The 16,319-nt window shown below is 36.2% G+C and overlaps 1 protein-coding gene and 1 non-coding gene across 2 annotated transcripts in view; both read right to left on the reverse strand.

Annotated features, from left to right (window-relative positions):
- GTF2A1 (general transcription factor IIA subunit 1) overlaps window positions 1-16,319 on the reverse strand; it is a 39,388-nt gene that overhangs the window by 18,028 nt on the left and 5,041 nt on the right. Inside the window, exons 3-5 of the mRNA XM_069595228.1 lie at window positions 8,783-8,987; window positions 6,803-6,867; window positions 599-674 (exon numbers count right to left, since the gene is read on the reverse strand). Of these exons, the coding sequence (XP_069451329.1) occupies window positions 599-674; window positions 6,803-6,867; window positions 8,783-8,987 (346 nt within the window). The remainder of the gene's footprint in view (window positions 1-598; window positions 675-6,802; window positions 6,868-8,782; window positions 8,988-16,319) is intronic.
- LOC138444481 (small nucleolar RNA SNORA79) lies at window positions 7,714-7,857 on the reverse strand. The gene has a single exon (XR_011258505.1). It is a non-coding gene; the product is annotated as a small nucleolar RNA SNORA79 (small nucleolar RNA).

Below are 16,319 nucleotides of genomic sequence, written 5' to 3' on the forward strand. Positions count from 1 at the left end.
AAGATAAGCTCCTAAGTTTCTTCTTCAACAATTAAGAAATTAACAAAATAAGAAATTGCATAATTAAGATTACAAAGAAAATACATAAAATTCAGGTAAATAAATTCTTCAAACATTATTATCAGAAGTAAATTTTGCCAGCCTATAGAGAAATACTATTAGAATGCAATAAATTTTGCTATTTTATAGTAAGGTACTACAGGATTTAGTTTAATGCCACAAATTAGTTCAAACAAATTAAGCTTAATTTGGCAGGTTTTAAATTAAATTTAGGTAAAACTTTAATTATTTCGCAGGTTAAATGCATTTAGAAAAAAGACCAAGTGAAATAAGCATTCTAGATAATCATACTTTATTCAAGAAACAGGATTTCATTCATGGATCAAAAGTTCAAGTGCAATTCTCATCTTCTTTACTGCATCCTCAGCAGTAACTATGGTTTAATATGCTACAGTCCTCAAATCATCTTATTTTAACAACATAAGCCAAATGGTAAAAGAAGTATTACAATTTTCTGTCTTTCAAGGAAGACAAAACTAAGACTAGATGGTACCATATTCTGAGTTGAGTAAGTAACAGTTCAGTTATTTCTATTTACCTGAATTTGTTAATATCTGTTGAACAGGAGTCACACCAGCAGGGAGTGCCAAGGTTGCAGCTGTAGCAGCAGCACTCTGAAAAGAAAACAATCAAAATATGTATGTGCATAACAGCACCTCAGTTTACCTCTGGCATATACTAACCGTATTTAAAGTTTCATTTAGAATATATTAAAATGAAAAGTTCTGGCAGTAAGACTACCTCCCAATTAATAAAATGGTATAATAAAGACCAAAGAGCCTAAATATCTTACCTAATTATTTCAAGCAATTATGCAGAATAATATAATTAGGAGGTTCTCTGCTCCTAGAGAATGTACGCTAAGGAACTCTAACCCACACTAACAATGCTGTATAATAAATAAAATATCCATTCCATTATTTCTTTCTTACTCTATTTCCTTACCCCCAATTCCTTATTACCAATTAATGTACTAGTGGCATAAGTATATCTTCATTTCAGAAATCCTAATATTCTTAATTTATACCATAATTAACAAGTCTCTAAAGAAAATCTTTTATCAGAAGATTACAATTCTTAGCTGGCATCTCTAAGAATTGCAATCTTCTGATAAAAGATTTTCTTTATAGAGAGCTGTTAACTATGGTATAAATTAAGAATACAAAGATTTCTGAAATGAAGATATACTTATGGCATAAGATGACAACACTGGCATTATCAAGGTGAAACATATATTACTAACAGTTTTAGTAATACAAAAACATACCTTAAAAATCTTGAGTCACAAAAATTAATTTCTGCATTTTAAAATGCAGTTACTTTCTGACTTTAAGCTACAAAATATATATGGAATTACATACTCTGAATGTTTTTAAATCCAGGATAAATTCTTGATTTACTGCTTCAAGAGATTTCTCCCCTTTCCACCAAAAGAATTATACATTTTTACTGTTTTTCCTTTTTGTTAAAAAAAAAGGAAAATCCTGAGCTCTAAGTATTTCTATGTAAACGCATGCATGCTGTCACTAGAGTCATGCCCAACTCTTTGCAACTCTGTAACCCACCAGGCTCCTCTGTCCATGGGGATTCTCCAGGCAAGAATATTGGGAGGGGTTGCCACGCCCTCTTCCAGGGGATCTTCCAGACCCAAAGATCAAACCCTCATCTCTTAATTCTCCTGCACTAGCAGGCAGGCGCTTTACCACTAGTGAAACCTGGGAAGCCCATTTCCATGTATCTCACTATACTGTAACTATAAAACTACAAAGCAGTTGCTCCCCCCCTTCTCTCCTTCAACCTTTTTTGGGGCTTCTGGTGGCTCAGTGGTAAAGAATCCACCTACAGTGCACAAGCCACAGGAGAAAGGGGTTTGATCCCTGAGTTGGGAAGATCCCCTGGTGGCAGGAGTGGAAATACACCCCAGTATTCTTGCCTGGAGAATCCCACGGATAAAGGAGCCTGGTGGGCTACATATAGTCCATGAGGTCACAAAGAGCTGGACATGACCAAAGCGACTTAGCATGAAGCACACTTCAACCTTCTTTAAGTACCAAGCTCATATATACAATCTAATGAATACATTTTTATAAACACTTTTATGTGAGTACTTACCACCCTCCACTCCCTCTGGGGGCCAGTGCAGGGACAACACAGGTTAGGTAATCAAGGGAGAATTCCTTTAGAATGTTCACAGCCCACCAATCTGCCTGCATTGCAGGAGACTAGGGTTTGGGAAGATCCCCTGGGGAAGGGATTCACCACCCACTCCAGTACTCTTGCCTGGAGAATCCCATGGACAGAGAAGCCTGGTGGGCTACAGTCCATGGGGTTGCAAAGAGTCAGACAGGTTGCAAAGAGTGACTAACACTTTTATTTGAACACACTTCAAGAAATAAACATTAACTGCTTTGGAGATGCTAATCTTCAAGAAGCCAACAACTCTTGGAAAATTATACTGAAGTAGGTTAATGATGTAACTAACGAGTTAGGCTCTAGAAACAGCCTTCCAAGAAAACATGCTTGTTGCCATTTGACAGTCCTAAGTAATCTTTATATCTCAAGCCTGAAATTCCCATTATATCCTCCATATTCAGCTACAGCTTGCCAGGTTCTCTTTATAAAATGCAGCTTCTGCATTTCATTTTATTAAATAAATGAAAGATTTAAATAAATCTTGCCTATATAAGCAAATGAGAAGTAATCTAAATGTAAGGATTATACAAAAACCACTCAGTATTGAGAAATATTATTTAGGAATGTTAAGTGCCTATAATTCACAATTTAAGATGAACAGATCTCACTCTACTAGCAAACTGACCTACCATTTTCCTTATAGCATACATGACACAATAACTACCTGCATACCTCTGCACATTCAAGTTGCTATAAATATCTGTTGTGATGTACCATATACATGGGCTTCTCAGGTGGCGCAGCGCTAAACAATCTACCTGCCAGTGCAGGAGACACAAGAGATGCGGGTTCAATTTCTGGGTTGAGAAGATCCCCCGGAGGAGGAAATGGCAACCCACTCCAGTATTTTTATGCTGGAGAATTCATTCCATGGACAGAGGAGCCTGGTAGGCAACAGCCCATGGGGTCACAAATAGTCAGACATGACTGAGCAACTGAGTATACACACATACATCATAGACAAACCATCTTTTTAATGTCTGCTAAAAGTTCGTTCCTGTATCTTCTGAAAAGGCCCTAACATGAATAATGCATTTGAGCAATAATTTCACAAACAGAACCTGCAAAACTAGTTTGATGTAAGGTCCTGTTTCGTAAGTTCCCTGAAATAGCCTTCGACCAAATACATTATCAGTATTTCATATCTCATGAAATTACATAACTCTTCAATATGTTCATTTCCAATGCACAAAGAGCTACTAGATTTTTTTTTTAAATCAAACTTTTTAATGGATATCTCTGAATCAGGAATAGTAATGTAAACATATAAAAATCCCAAAAACTTTTATTTGTAAGAGCCTATACTGATTACATTTTAGAACATGAGAAACACATGGAACAAACACTAACTGAAAACAAGTAAAATGCTGAAATATATATAAATGCTAACACATTTTATTGATTGAAGTCTGACCTATGATCTGTTTAAATACATATGCTCTTTAGAATCAAGGAGACACAACTAATCAGAGATGGGCCATTAATTTTGCCAGTCCTTTTAAGGACAATTTTAATTCAAAATTCTTTCCCACAACACTAAAAATTCTTCATAATTAGATGGGCCTACTACAAGTGATTCTGCCAAACTTTCTGTTTTATAATTATACAAGTTATTCCCTAGGAAACAGCCTCAATAGTACCAACTATAATATGGATCCTACAGTAAAACTTTTCTGGTTAGAACTTTTTTAATTTTATTTTTGGCTGCACTGGCTCTTTTCATTGCTGCATGCAGGCTTTCTCTAGTTGCTGAGTGGGGGCTATTCTCTAGTTGCAGTGTGCAGGATTCTCACTGCAGTGGCTTCTCCCGCTGCAGAGCACAGGCTGTAGGGTGTGTGGGCTTCAGCAGTTGTGGCTCATGGGCTCTAGAGCACAAGGCTACCTGCCCCGTGGCATGTGGAAATCCTGGACCAGGGATCAAATCTGTGTGCCCTATACTGGCAGGCAAATTCCCAACCACTGGACCACCAGGAAAACCTGAGGTTTATTTTTAAGAGTGGAGGTTAAAAAGGAATTTTGGTGCCTGAAACTTGAAAGGAAATTTTTTAAAAAATAACAAAACTATGTGTTAGAATCAACAGCAATGGACTTTTGTGATTTTTACCCAAAATAACTGACTCTGGCAACCTGAACTAGAAGTACAAATAGAGAGTCTCAATTTTTTGTGAATTAAAAATTTCAATTTCTATCATACAGAAGTGGAAAATTCTGTAAAGTTATACATGTGTTAAGGCTGATATATATCAATAGATAGAAGTTATCTGTTGCTGGGAGCCAGCACGGGAGATCCCACCCATGACAAGGTCATGTGGAGAGACCCGACAGGCAAGGCGAGTCAGGTCTCAAGGGGTCCTCTGCCTGAGCATCTACCCGGAAACCAAAATCTGTCTGTTTACTGTCTGATATACTATACTCTTCTGACATTACAGGGGGCTATCCCCGACCACCTTTCTCTGGAAAAAGTTCTTAGAGCTCCAACTGGTCTCCTGCATATGAAAGGAATGTTTCAGCTCAAATCCCTCTGATGGCTCTCTAACTTGCCTAACAGTTAGAGACTTTTACAACTTGTGATTGTTTATAGCCCCCCAACCGCGAGAGGCACGAAGCTTAAAACATCTTAAAGATATAGAGCCTCTTCTAAAGAACTAAAAATTATATTGATGATGGGTTTCAATGTTGAGTCAATGACTGCTGCCAGGCCTCCATATTCTTTATCTTTTAGGTACCTGGAGAATATTAATCAATGTAATTGGGATACAGAAAAAGAAATATAGTAGTTTTGATGTTAGCAACACTAGACTTTTGAGTTAGTGAACTTTCTCTTCGTTATAAATCACTGTACTCCTCTTTCTTTGTTATAAATCGTTGTGTCCTTGCTATGTAAGAATGTAACCTTAATTAGTGCTTTCTGAGAGTGGCACCAGACTTTGGGAAGAACAACACTTTTAAGGGCAAGTAAGTTTTCTGGTTGACAGACCCTTATCAGAAAAGGGCCGTAAAATGTTAACTGGCCTCCTGGCCAGAAGATGATGTAAATCACCTAAGACTTGTGTATACAGCTAGGTATGCAGAGAGAAAGCCTGGTCTCGATAAGAGTCAGGGCTGCTGACGCTGCATAATTTTGTATTATCCATTGATCTCTATGTACAACCAAAAGTATAGAAAGCTTTCCCGAATAATAAAGGAGGGGCCAGTCACTGGAAAGACTGGTTTCCCCTGTGTGGTCTTTTCTCCTTCTTTTCTGGCTGAATTTCCATCTGGGGCGTGGAGGCTCACCATGTCTACTTACTTGCCCTGGCTTCTAAGACCCACGCGAGAGGGAGCCCAAGGCGGGGCACCCTCCACTATTCAAGTGGGCGCCAGTGGCCTACATAGATGGTGCAAACCTCTTGTCTCGAGGTTTTATTAGCTTTTCACGTAAACCAAGTTGTTCAACCTCTTTTCTCCACCAATTTTCCTACTATACTTTTCTTCCCTAATCTCTCTTTATATTTCTAATTAAATAGTCCTTTCCCAGATGCTGACTCCATCCCCACTTCGAATTCCCTGGATCCACCGGGGCTGGACCCCAACAATCTATCTGGTATGTAAGCATTGCTTCCTTGAACAAATGATCAAGGTTCACTGCTCATCATTCACAAAATCATAGAAACTGATTTTTTTAAATTGCTTCTTCATTTAAAAAAAAAATTGGATGAGAAAAGAAAATCTCATAGATAGCACTAAACTAAGAGATGTTATTTAAAATAACGATTCTTACCTAATAAAAAGATTTGGTTGAATTTAAGAATGGAGTGCCAGAGCTGAGATACCACTAACAGTCTGTGTATTTTAAACAAAAGAAAAGCCATCTATAAGGAAATGCTGGAACAACTATGGTAATTCAACTTTATTTTAATGTTTCTTTCAGTTTTATAGTTATACTATATTACATCCGATGGGATACACTTTATGTGCTGAGTGAAATGTGAAAATTTGAGGACTTATGAAGTTCAGTGGCTATCCCTTAGAAATATCAAGTCTACATATAATAAACTCAATTGGTTAAAATGCATTTTAAAACAGCAATTTATATACTGTAATAAAACTTACTAGGTGATGCTACGGTTAAATCAGAGGAGAATTTGTAAATGTCTGATCTTAAAGATACTAGGTATCTTTATTCAAACAGTTTATTTTCATTTAAAAAAATTTATAATTCTTAGCATTCCTAACCTCTTTCAGTTAATAGATCTTCTGAAACATAACTATACTTGGCATAATGTTTGGTAGGTCCCCTAAACCTATCTTCAAATAATAGCTCCCACAAAGCATCATCCTTTTGGTATTTTCAACAAAAAATTGTGTAATTTTATGAACCCTAATTGTCTTAAGTATCAAGCTAAACTTTAGATTTGCTGTTAAATCTAATACTTAGGAAACCAAGCAAAACAGGTATATTGCTCAAGTCTTGAATAAAACTTCAAGATGTTAATACACAGCATACTCCAGCATAATCACAACCTGGACTAGAATAGAGCCAAGCAAAGAACTGTGTTCTGAGTCTTACCATGTTTGATGCATTCATATGTTGTATCAGCTTAGAATCAGGAACAATAACTTGTGGTGCTGCAGCTATAAAAAACATAAGCACACATAAAGACAATGGACGATGAGGCTATTTCATAAGAAGGCTACACCATACTGAAATTTTTTTCATGCTGTCCAAACATTTGCTATCTCAGAATGTTATAAACTTCTATGGTACGTAAAAGCTGTGATATACCCTCCTTCTACTGTAAACCACAATTTAAAAGATTTGAGTTAACAAATACCTAAGAATACAAGGGACCTTGGAAACACAGAGCAATGAGATACCTAACACCTAAACATAAAATTGTTTTTAAAAATACACAGAAATATATGTTTATTTTTGGCTTTGCTCGGTCTTCGTTGCTATGCGGACTTTTCCCCAGTTGTGGTGAGCAGAGGTGGCTCTCCAGCTGCAACATGCAGGCTCTCATTGTGGTGGCTTTTCCTGTTGGGGAGCATGGGCACTAGGGGGTGTGGGCCTAAGTAGCTGAGGCTCCCAGACTCTAGAGCAGAGGCTCAACAGTCATGGCGCATGGGCTTCAGTGCTCCGCCACATGTGTGGATCTTCCGGAATTAGGGACTGAACCTGTGGCTCCCGCACTGGCAGGCGGATTCTTTACCACTGAGCCACCAAGGAAGCCCTCTGTACATTCTTAAATTGGAAAATTTAATACAGTCTTGCCAACTCAGCATTAACCATATCATTAATATATTACTGCTGAATGTATTATTAACTCATTCAGAGTGATCTCAAAAAGTTATAATTTAGCTTTTAAAAATCTTTTTCTCCCAATCTGACAGTTTCTAGAGTCATACTTTCTTCAGCTTGAAAAAAAAACACAACCCATAAATAATGGCAATAACACTTATGCTGATATAAAAGGAACTAGGTGTTTGATTCCGCAAATTTCAGAGAATAAACAGATAATTCCATTATCCTAATATTCTCTGAGTGAAGAAAATCAAATTTTAATTTATGATGACCTAAAATCCTAGTGCCAGACCTGAAGGCAATAGGAGGAACAGTCATCAAAAAAAATTAAAAGGACAAAGTTACTTAGTATAAGGTACAGAATAAGATCAAATATTGTCTTATTTGATACAAACAGTAAAATAAACATTTCTAATATGCATCAATATCAATTTTCAGTCTCATATAAACTCTCAGGTGAGACAAGTGAGTAAAACAGTTACCTTAAAATGAAGCTTTCATCTTACCTTCATTCTCCTCTCTGATTTACATAACTGAATGCCCAGGAAGTTTTACAAGTGAACTGTTTCGTCATGACAGAAAATACTCCATGTAGAGAATAAAGCTTCCAAGACTTTTCAAGGCCCAGGTTTTCCTCACTTGTGATTTTTAAGAGCTATTTCACAAAGCCTTTAAGAGGCTTCAATGACACAAAATCTTTAAAATGACTTGCACAATACAAAAACACTACGGACACAGTCTATAAGTACTTATTTTTTTCTTATCTGTAAACCATGTAAAATCATATAAGATGTCATATATCCACTCTTTACTTAAAGGAAATCTAATCTAGTAAATTCTCATAAATGGGAATTTGAATTTCAGATTGGCAAAGTATAGTAACAAAAATCCTCCAGTGTTTATTAATAAAAACTAAAGTGAACTATCTTTGAAGGAACAAATCAGTTTCATAAAGATAATGATTCTACTATAATAATGAAACTCTTTGTAAATAAACTTATAGATTTGACTTATTTTAGGAAATTCACCATTGTGTAGCCTTCTCCAAGTATTAATATACTTACCTAAATATCATTTTAGGCTTCTGTTAGTGAATTACCCATTATTACACAAATAGGACTCACATCGTATATATAGATACACACAGATACAACCCCTCAGCCAACAGAAAGGAGTCACGCAGAGTATTTCTCTTCTTTGAAAAGGACAGCTTTCACTTCCAAGCTGTAGATTATCCAGTCTCACCTTGCTGTGAAGCAGGAATAAGGACCTGCTGGGCCTGTGCTTGCTGAGGCACTGTCTGCTGAGGCTGAGCTTGCTGATGGTGGTGATGGTGATGATGCTGCTGCTGCTGGGGTTGATGTTGCTGTTGAACTTGCAATAAAAGCTGCTGCTCTTCTGAATGAAATCCATCTACCGCCCTAGACTGCATTAGTTTATTCTCCCATAACTGAAGCAAAGAACATTAAAGATTTCTAAGTAAGAGTCAGGGAAGATCTGGACATGGGGATAAAACATACTTTATTAGTCTGTTTATAAAATTCTTCCATTTTCAAAACTGATAAAACCACAAAACCTTCAAGCACATCTCTAATTCTGACCCAAGTGTATACAACTATGAAAACCAATTTCTAAAGCATCAAACCTCATTTTTGCTGCTTTTTGCTACTTATTTTGCTACTGAAGAATTTTTTTAATATATCTTCAACAAACTTTGTATAGTAATTCCTTATTTACCAGTTTCATATAAGCAATTTTTCAGCAATCAAAAATCATCCTTTTTAATATCAAATCATTATCTATTTTATGGAAATCTTTCTTTCCTTTTAAATAACATGTAAAACACAAATCCATCTTTCCTTGAACTATGAGAAACACTATAAAGGCAGTTTTCAAGTTAGAAAAATCCACTTTTCTATCTGTCCAATCCTATATAAGGGAAAAGAATTCTTAATATACTTTCAAAGGTATTCTCAAACCTCCACACTTCTTGAAATTCCCTTCCCTCTTTTCATTATGACAAGGATTGACAATCCTTTTTTGCTTAACCACTTCTATTTTCTCATCTAACCCTAGGACAGTTTCTGTGATGAAGGAAAAAAAAAAGTGGGCAAAAAAGTAAGAAAATATTTACAACTATTTCATCCTTCTCCCAAATACATTTCCTCTCTACAAGGTTCAATGCTCAATCTATAGAGCACTTACAAAAAACTACCCAAGAAAGTTGCAAACCATTCCTTAAACATACACATCAAATTTAATCCCGATACTTTGTTTTCTCCCCTAGGATCTGCTCTTCGGATATTGTCTAACTCATGTGAGGCTTCAAAACACAAAATAGGCTTAGACATTGAATAAAATACACTATACAGTGTAAGATACACTCTAAATATATGATGCAGTAAGGCTACATAGTAAGCCTCCCAAACAAGTCTATCACCCAAACTGTCGACACTGCTCTGCTCTAACACAAAACCTTGCTTCTTGTAGGCCGAAATCAAGGTTGAAAAAAAGTACTATTAATTAAATGTTTTAAGATACAAGTCTTTACCATAATTTTCTAAATTTAAAGCTTCAGTTTTAACACCTCCAGTTGGTTTCCTCACTGTAATCCTGACCCCTTACTTCAATGAAGTTTCCATGATAAAGGCAAATATTAATGAATACACATTATGTGCTAAGTGCTGTTTACCACTTCTCATCTAGCCTCTCAAGACAATGATCTGTGAGTCCAAATCTACCCTGACACCCTATTATCCCTGTTGATTTCCCTTCCAAAGCATTATTCCAATCTATCCCTACTATTATGGTCCCAGGTTCAAGTCCTTTCCTCCCATCAGTATTACTGCAAAGTGTTAATGATAAGCTAACTGAGCTTCCTGCTTCAAATCATACATCCTACACATAATTACTGGGTATCTCTCATATGCTACACTGTTAGTGGCACGGAGAACAGAGTGAACAAATATGACAAAAATCCTTGTCCTTAGAGACTCAATATTTTAGTGCGAACTTGTCCTTCCCATTTATCCTCTATAAATCAGTGGTCCTAGACCAACAGCATCAATATCACCTGGGAACTTGTTAAGACATACCAATTCTAAGCGCCCCCTCCCGAACCCCCATCAAATCAGCAACTCTGAAGGCAGAGCCAGGAATCTGTTCAAACAACCTGTCCAGGTTATTATGTACACTAAATGAAGAGCTGCTGCTTTAAAGTATAAACCAATACTTTAAAAACTGCAGACTACAACCCATTAATGCATTTTTAATTGTTAATTTAGGGTGGGTTTTTTTGGTAAATGCAGATTTTTCTTTTTAAATGTTAGACTGTACCACTATCAAGTGGGATTCTCTGAGGCAGAAATCCAAAACTCTGCCTTTTAACTAGCACCCCAGAGAATCCTTCTCATTCTAAAGATGCAGCTCCTTCAAGCAGTTATTATGCTAACTTCTCCAACTACTATAACTTGCAGTCTTTTTTTCAAACTCCCTCAGTTCCCTGAATATAGCATACATATCTCATGTCTAAACCTTTGTAAACTACTGCTTTATGACTGGCACACAATTCCCTGAAGAATGCAAAGGCAAAGTCATAGTTGGGAAAAAAAAATCACTACTTCTATACCTTAGAGATACCTGTATTGATACACTTTTTGCACTAAATCTTCCTTCTCTATTAAACTATGAACTCCCTCAGGACAAAGACTATGTCTTATTCAGGACCTAACAAAATGACTAAGAACTTAACAATTTTAATATTAATTTCAAAGAAGATAATGGAAAATAAACTATTGTTTTTTACGGTAGTTTCTCGATAAAAATGTGACTGACATTTTAGGCAGAATAACTCTCTATTTACAGGATATCACCACAGGAAGTGTACAGGAAATAACATTCCTCTAGCTTCCTATATGCCAAAGATGGCGACTATTCATGACAAGCAAACACGGAAGCACGCACTTCCAGCTGCTTTTGGGGGGAGCAAAGGAAGAGGATGTTGGAGTAGCAGGTCACTGAGAATACACATTTACTAAGTATCAGATACTGTTCTAGGTACTGTGAAAAATAATACCATACAAATATTTAGCATTAAGCTTATAATATCACAGAGTTCAAATTATTTGAATGTTTTCTGTTTCTCTCCAATTTCATCTTTAAACAATTTTCTCTATCAAAATATTTTATAAATAATGTAATACTCTTGTGGCAATAATAATCATATTAATACTCCTGAAGACTACCAAGAATACTGAATTGTTTGCTGTTTATTCAGCTAGCTTAGAAAATATAAAGAACTCTCTTCTCATTTTCATAGCACTTTTTTCCCCAAACAGCATAGTTATTATTTCTGGCAGTCCTTCTTCAGCAATCTTCACCAGGTCTCTGAAATTAGACATGGAGAAAATTCATTTTCTGTTCCCAAAATGATTTGGATATGCATTTGAGGATCATGTTTACTAGACTAATACTGAGCTTAATGTGCACCTGTTAAGTACTTTATGTGTACCAACTCATTTTTCACAAAAATTCTTTAAAATAGACATTATCATCATCTCCTTTGCACAGAAAAAGAACCTGAGGAACAAGAAGTTAGGCATCTTTTCCAAGATCACCAGCGAATAGCAAAACCACAGTACAATCCAGGCAATCTGCCTCCAGTCTTCCCAGACATGGAGTCAGGAACACGGGAACCTGAGAATCAATGTCCTTTAAACATCAAGTTTAAGTTTTGGACTCTAGGACCTCACCTGCTTCACCCAAGTCCAGCTCTTGGGTCCAAATTTCTAATCTTTAAACTGTGCTGCTGCTATCAGAGCAGGTCTAGTCACATCTTTGGTGCCTTCCTTATCTGGACACAAAAGGCTCAAGTCTCTACCACTAGATAAACTAAATGATCAGCTATTTATTCCCTCTGAGTCTTATTTTTTGATCTATAAAATGTGATCAGAGCTACTGCTTCTTGGCAGTATGCTGGGCTAGAAATTCTGAGGGATTCTCCTACTCTCACAGAAACATCTAGCTTCTGGACAAAACATAAAATAAATGTATTTTAGGGCTCTGTAGAAATGACATTGGGGAACAGAGCTTTCCCCAAGGTCAATAGACAGAACAGTAGATCACTGTTCAACAAGTATTCATATAGAACCAGAGAATATTTAGAGTGGTGGTTCTCAATCGGCGTGGTTTTGCCCCTTCTGCCTGGGGGACATCTGGCAATGTCTGGAAGTACTTTTGGTTGTTAGAACTAACGGGTGCTACTGGCATCTAGTGGGCAGAGATCAGTTATGCTGCTAAATTCCAACAATAAATAGCCTTCTACAGCAAATAATTAACAGGTCCAAAATGTCAGCAGTCCCAAGGATGAGAAAACAGATGTAGGGGAAGATTAACTACTTCAGGTTTGTTTCCAATTGAGGAATTCTTCTCACTTTGTTCTGCTAAGAAAAGGGTCCGTGTTTTCTCTCTCCCACAGTACTTGGACAGGGATGGGTCTGACAGTTTAGAATCAGGATAATTTTTTCACTTTCTTTGAAGATTTCTAGACTGTCATTCCCACCTGCAGTCATTCACCAACCTAAAACCCAATTTACATTCAAATACAGATTTAATGAAACTCCAGTGGTGATCATTTTGAAATGTATAGAAATCCTGAGTCACTATGTTGTAGACCTAGAACTAATAGTGTTGTAGATCAACTACACTTCAACTAGAAAAGAAAGAAAGAAAATCAACACTACATTTCATGTGTCTTTTCTATCTCCTATAATTTATACATTAAAGGAGACCCATACTGTTAACAACCTCAGGAATCAGGTTGAATTTTTTAATGCAGGAGGTCCCTTCCTGTATTATCTAGCTAAACTTCAAATTACAGGCACTCTCATTACTCATCTTAATTTACAATCTAATACACCACTGTATCCTTCACAGCTGCATGGAAGTTTTTGATAAAAGTTTGTCAAATACCATAAAAGGGTGAGAAAGAGGACAGAGCTAATGACAAGTCCTTTATAAACCATAGAATATGAAACATTGTTAGTTTTCATTAGCAAGAATATTCAAACCTAAGAGGTCCAATACAGTAGCTGTATGTGATGGTTTAAAGTGATATTAATTGTAACTAAATAAACTTCAGTTCTTCAGTTCCACTAACCATATTTCAAGTGCTTTAATAGCCACATGTGGCCAGTGATTACTATACTGGAGAGCAAAGATTATAGACTATTTGCATCATCACAGAAAGTTCTACTGGGTAATGCTGGCTGTCAAAACTGTTAAAACTAGGGCACATTCTGTAAACTCTAATGAGATCTGGAAGAAATTTAGTGCAGAGAATTAAAATAATGCAAACTCATTTCAGCCTAACAGTTTTATATTTAAGTTCAGCTACAACCCAGAATAGAAGAGTATGTCCCATTTAAAAAGCAACAAAAACATTACAATACTTTTTTCAGTTAGATTCTGGAGCAACATTTGTTATTAAGTTGCTTAAGTAAATATTTACTGAATGCCAATCACATACACCAAGCATTGTGGTAGAGGCTTGGAATTCAAAATAAGGCAATTTTTGTCATATTAAGCTAAGCACTAAACAAACAAAAAGTCAGTGCATAACCTATAGAGCATAGATATATATATATACTACTTTTATAATATACGTACATATATCTGCAAGTATGTGTGCACATATATGTAAAATCCTATGTACTAAAAATGTAGGTGGAGCTATTTGGTCTCAAAGAGTTCATTCTGTTTGAAGATAACGCCTTGATCCTAACTGGGACCAGTAGCAAAATATCAATCCCAGACTGCGAAAAGCTAGAGCAGATAACAACTTGGATTGACCACTAGTTTGACCAAGGGTAAATTAAAGCCTTTGGGACTAATTTTCTACACCTAAAAATGCTGTATCTTCCACATAAGGTCACAGAACTACATCATCTTAAGGGTTATAAGATAATTTGTAAAATATTCATTCCAAAAAACACTAAGAAATCAAAATAAGTGTATATTCTTCTTATTCATATCCCTGAGATACTTAATGTGTTTGAGCAATTTCCATTGCTATTCTTCCAACTCATATCTCAAAGTTGGCATTCTTATATTTTTAGATACCTACTCTTCACTGGCAGTAACCATCACATTTCTCCTAAGGTAAATAAATGTTTCCTCGTCCCATTCAAACCTGTATTTTCCCTCCCTCACATGGGGAGACTTTTAATGAAAACCCTACAGAAGCTGCCTACAGATGCTGCAATATTCTAAGATATATTCTAAGATATATTCATCACCACAATACAAGTGAGATTTGCTTTATTTAAATTTATAAGTTGCTAAATTGCAGCCTCCACACTTCTGTTGAATGGATAAATAAGACCACAACAAGTGCTACATAGCATTCACTAACTGTGATTTCTTATTTATACATAGCTCTAAAGGAGTTCAATTTCCAGTCTCTAAGCCAGCAGTTTTAAAACTCTTTGGTCTCAGGCTCCTTTATCATTTTCACAAATTAATGAGGACCTCAATGAGCTTTAAAAATAAAAAATTATTTATTTACTCGGCTGCACTGGGTCTAAGTTGCTGCACATGAGATATTCCACCCTGTTGTGGAATGTGCACTCTTCAATCGCTGCACGTGAACACTTAGCTGCCGCATGTGGGACCTAGTTCCCTGACCAGGGATCAAACCCCGGCCTCCTGCATTGAAAGCATGGAGTCTTAGCCACTGGACCACCAAGCAAGTCCCTCAATGAGCTTTTACAAAATTTTAAATAAGATTTTAAAAAAACTTTTACTTACTTAAAAGTAACATGTATCCATTATATGTTAACATAAATACTTTCAATGAAAATAACCATGTCTTCCAAATAAAATTTAGTGAGAAATGGCTTAAAGGAAAATAGTTGGATTCTCTCATCTGCTGCATTCACTTTGTTTTCACTGACGTATATTAAGAAAATCTGTCTTCCCACAGCTAAGTAGCTGGGAAAGGAAGAAGTATTTTAAGTAATGGTTTCTTAAAGGTTAGCTGCAATGTACTATGTGAGACCACATACTAATTAACTTTTCATATTCTTAGATTAAAATCCATTCATTTATCTTTAACTTTGAAGGGATTTTGCAACATCATGCATTGGTCATTTGGAAAATGCGAGTCCAGTGTAGTATGCAGCTAGGCCGATGTTAACACATCTCACTACAGAATATCAAACAACTGAATATCTTAATATCAACGATCTTATCTCAACCTTAAAAGTAAGCATATTTTTAAGTCAGTGCATCAAAATATGAAGCATGCATAATGCACTTCTGCTGCATATGGAGCAGTTATCTCAAGGAACAGCACTTGTTCATTTGAGTTTCAAGTTTAACTGGTCACTTTTTTCATGTAATACAACTTTTACTGGAAATGTGAGAGACATACTGTGATTATTCAGACTTGGGCACTGCTCCACCTCACTGACCCCTTGGAAGAGCCTGTGGGAAAGTCCACGGACCATATTTTGAGAATCACAGTTCTGAGCAGTAAGGTAAAAATACTCCTTGATTTCACGACTCTTAGAGCAATAAGAAAACACAAACATAAAATAAAAATATCTGTATTTTTCTGCTTAAATCCACATAAATCTAAGAGACAGAAAAGGAGCTCCCAAACTAGGATATATGATAAACCAAATACTTGGCCCATAGAGAAAATCCGACTCCAGAATGTGAAACTGATCAAGCACTTGCTCAATCTCTACAGCATACACATTTTAGAATATCCAGACATTGA

This window comes from Ovis canadensis, chromosome 7 (genome assembly GCF_042477335.2).
Source record: "Ovis canadensis isolate MfBH-ARS-UI-01 breed Bighorn chromosome 7, ARS-UI_OviCan_v2, whole genome shotgun sequence".
NCBI classification, from domain to species: Eukaryota; Metazoa; Chordata; class Mammalia; order Artiodactyla; family Bovidae; genus Ovis; species Ovis canadensis.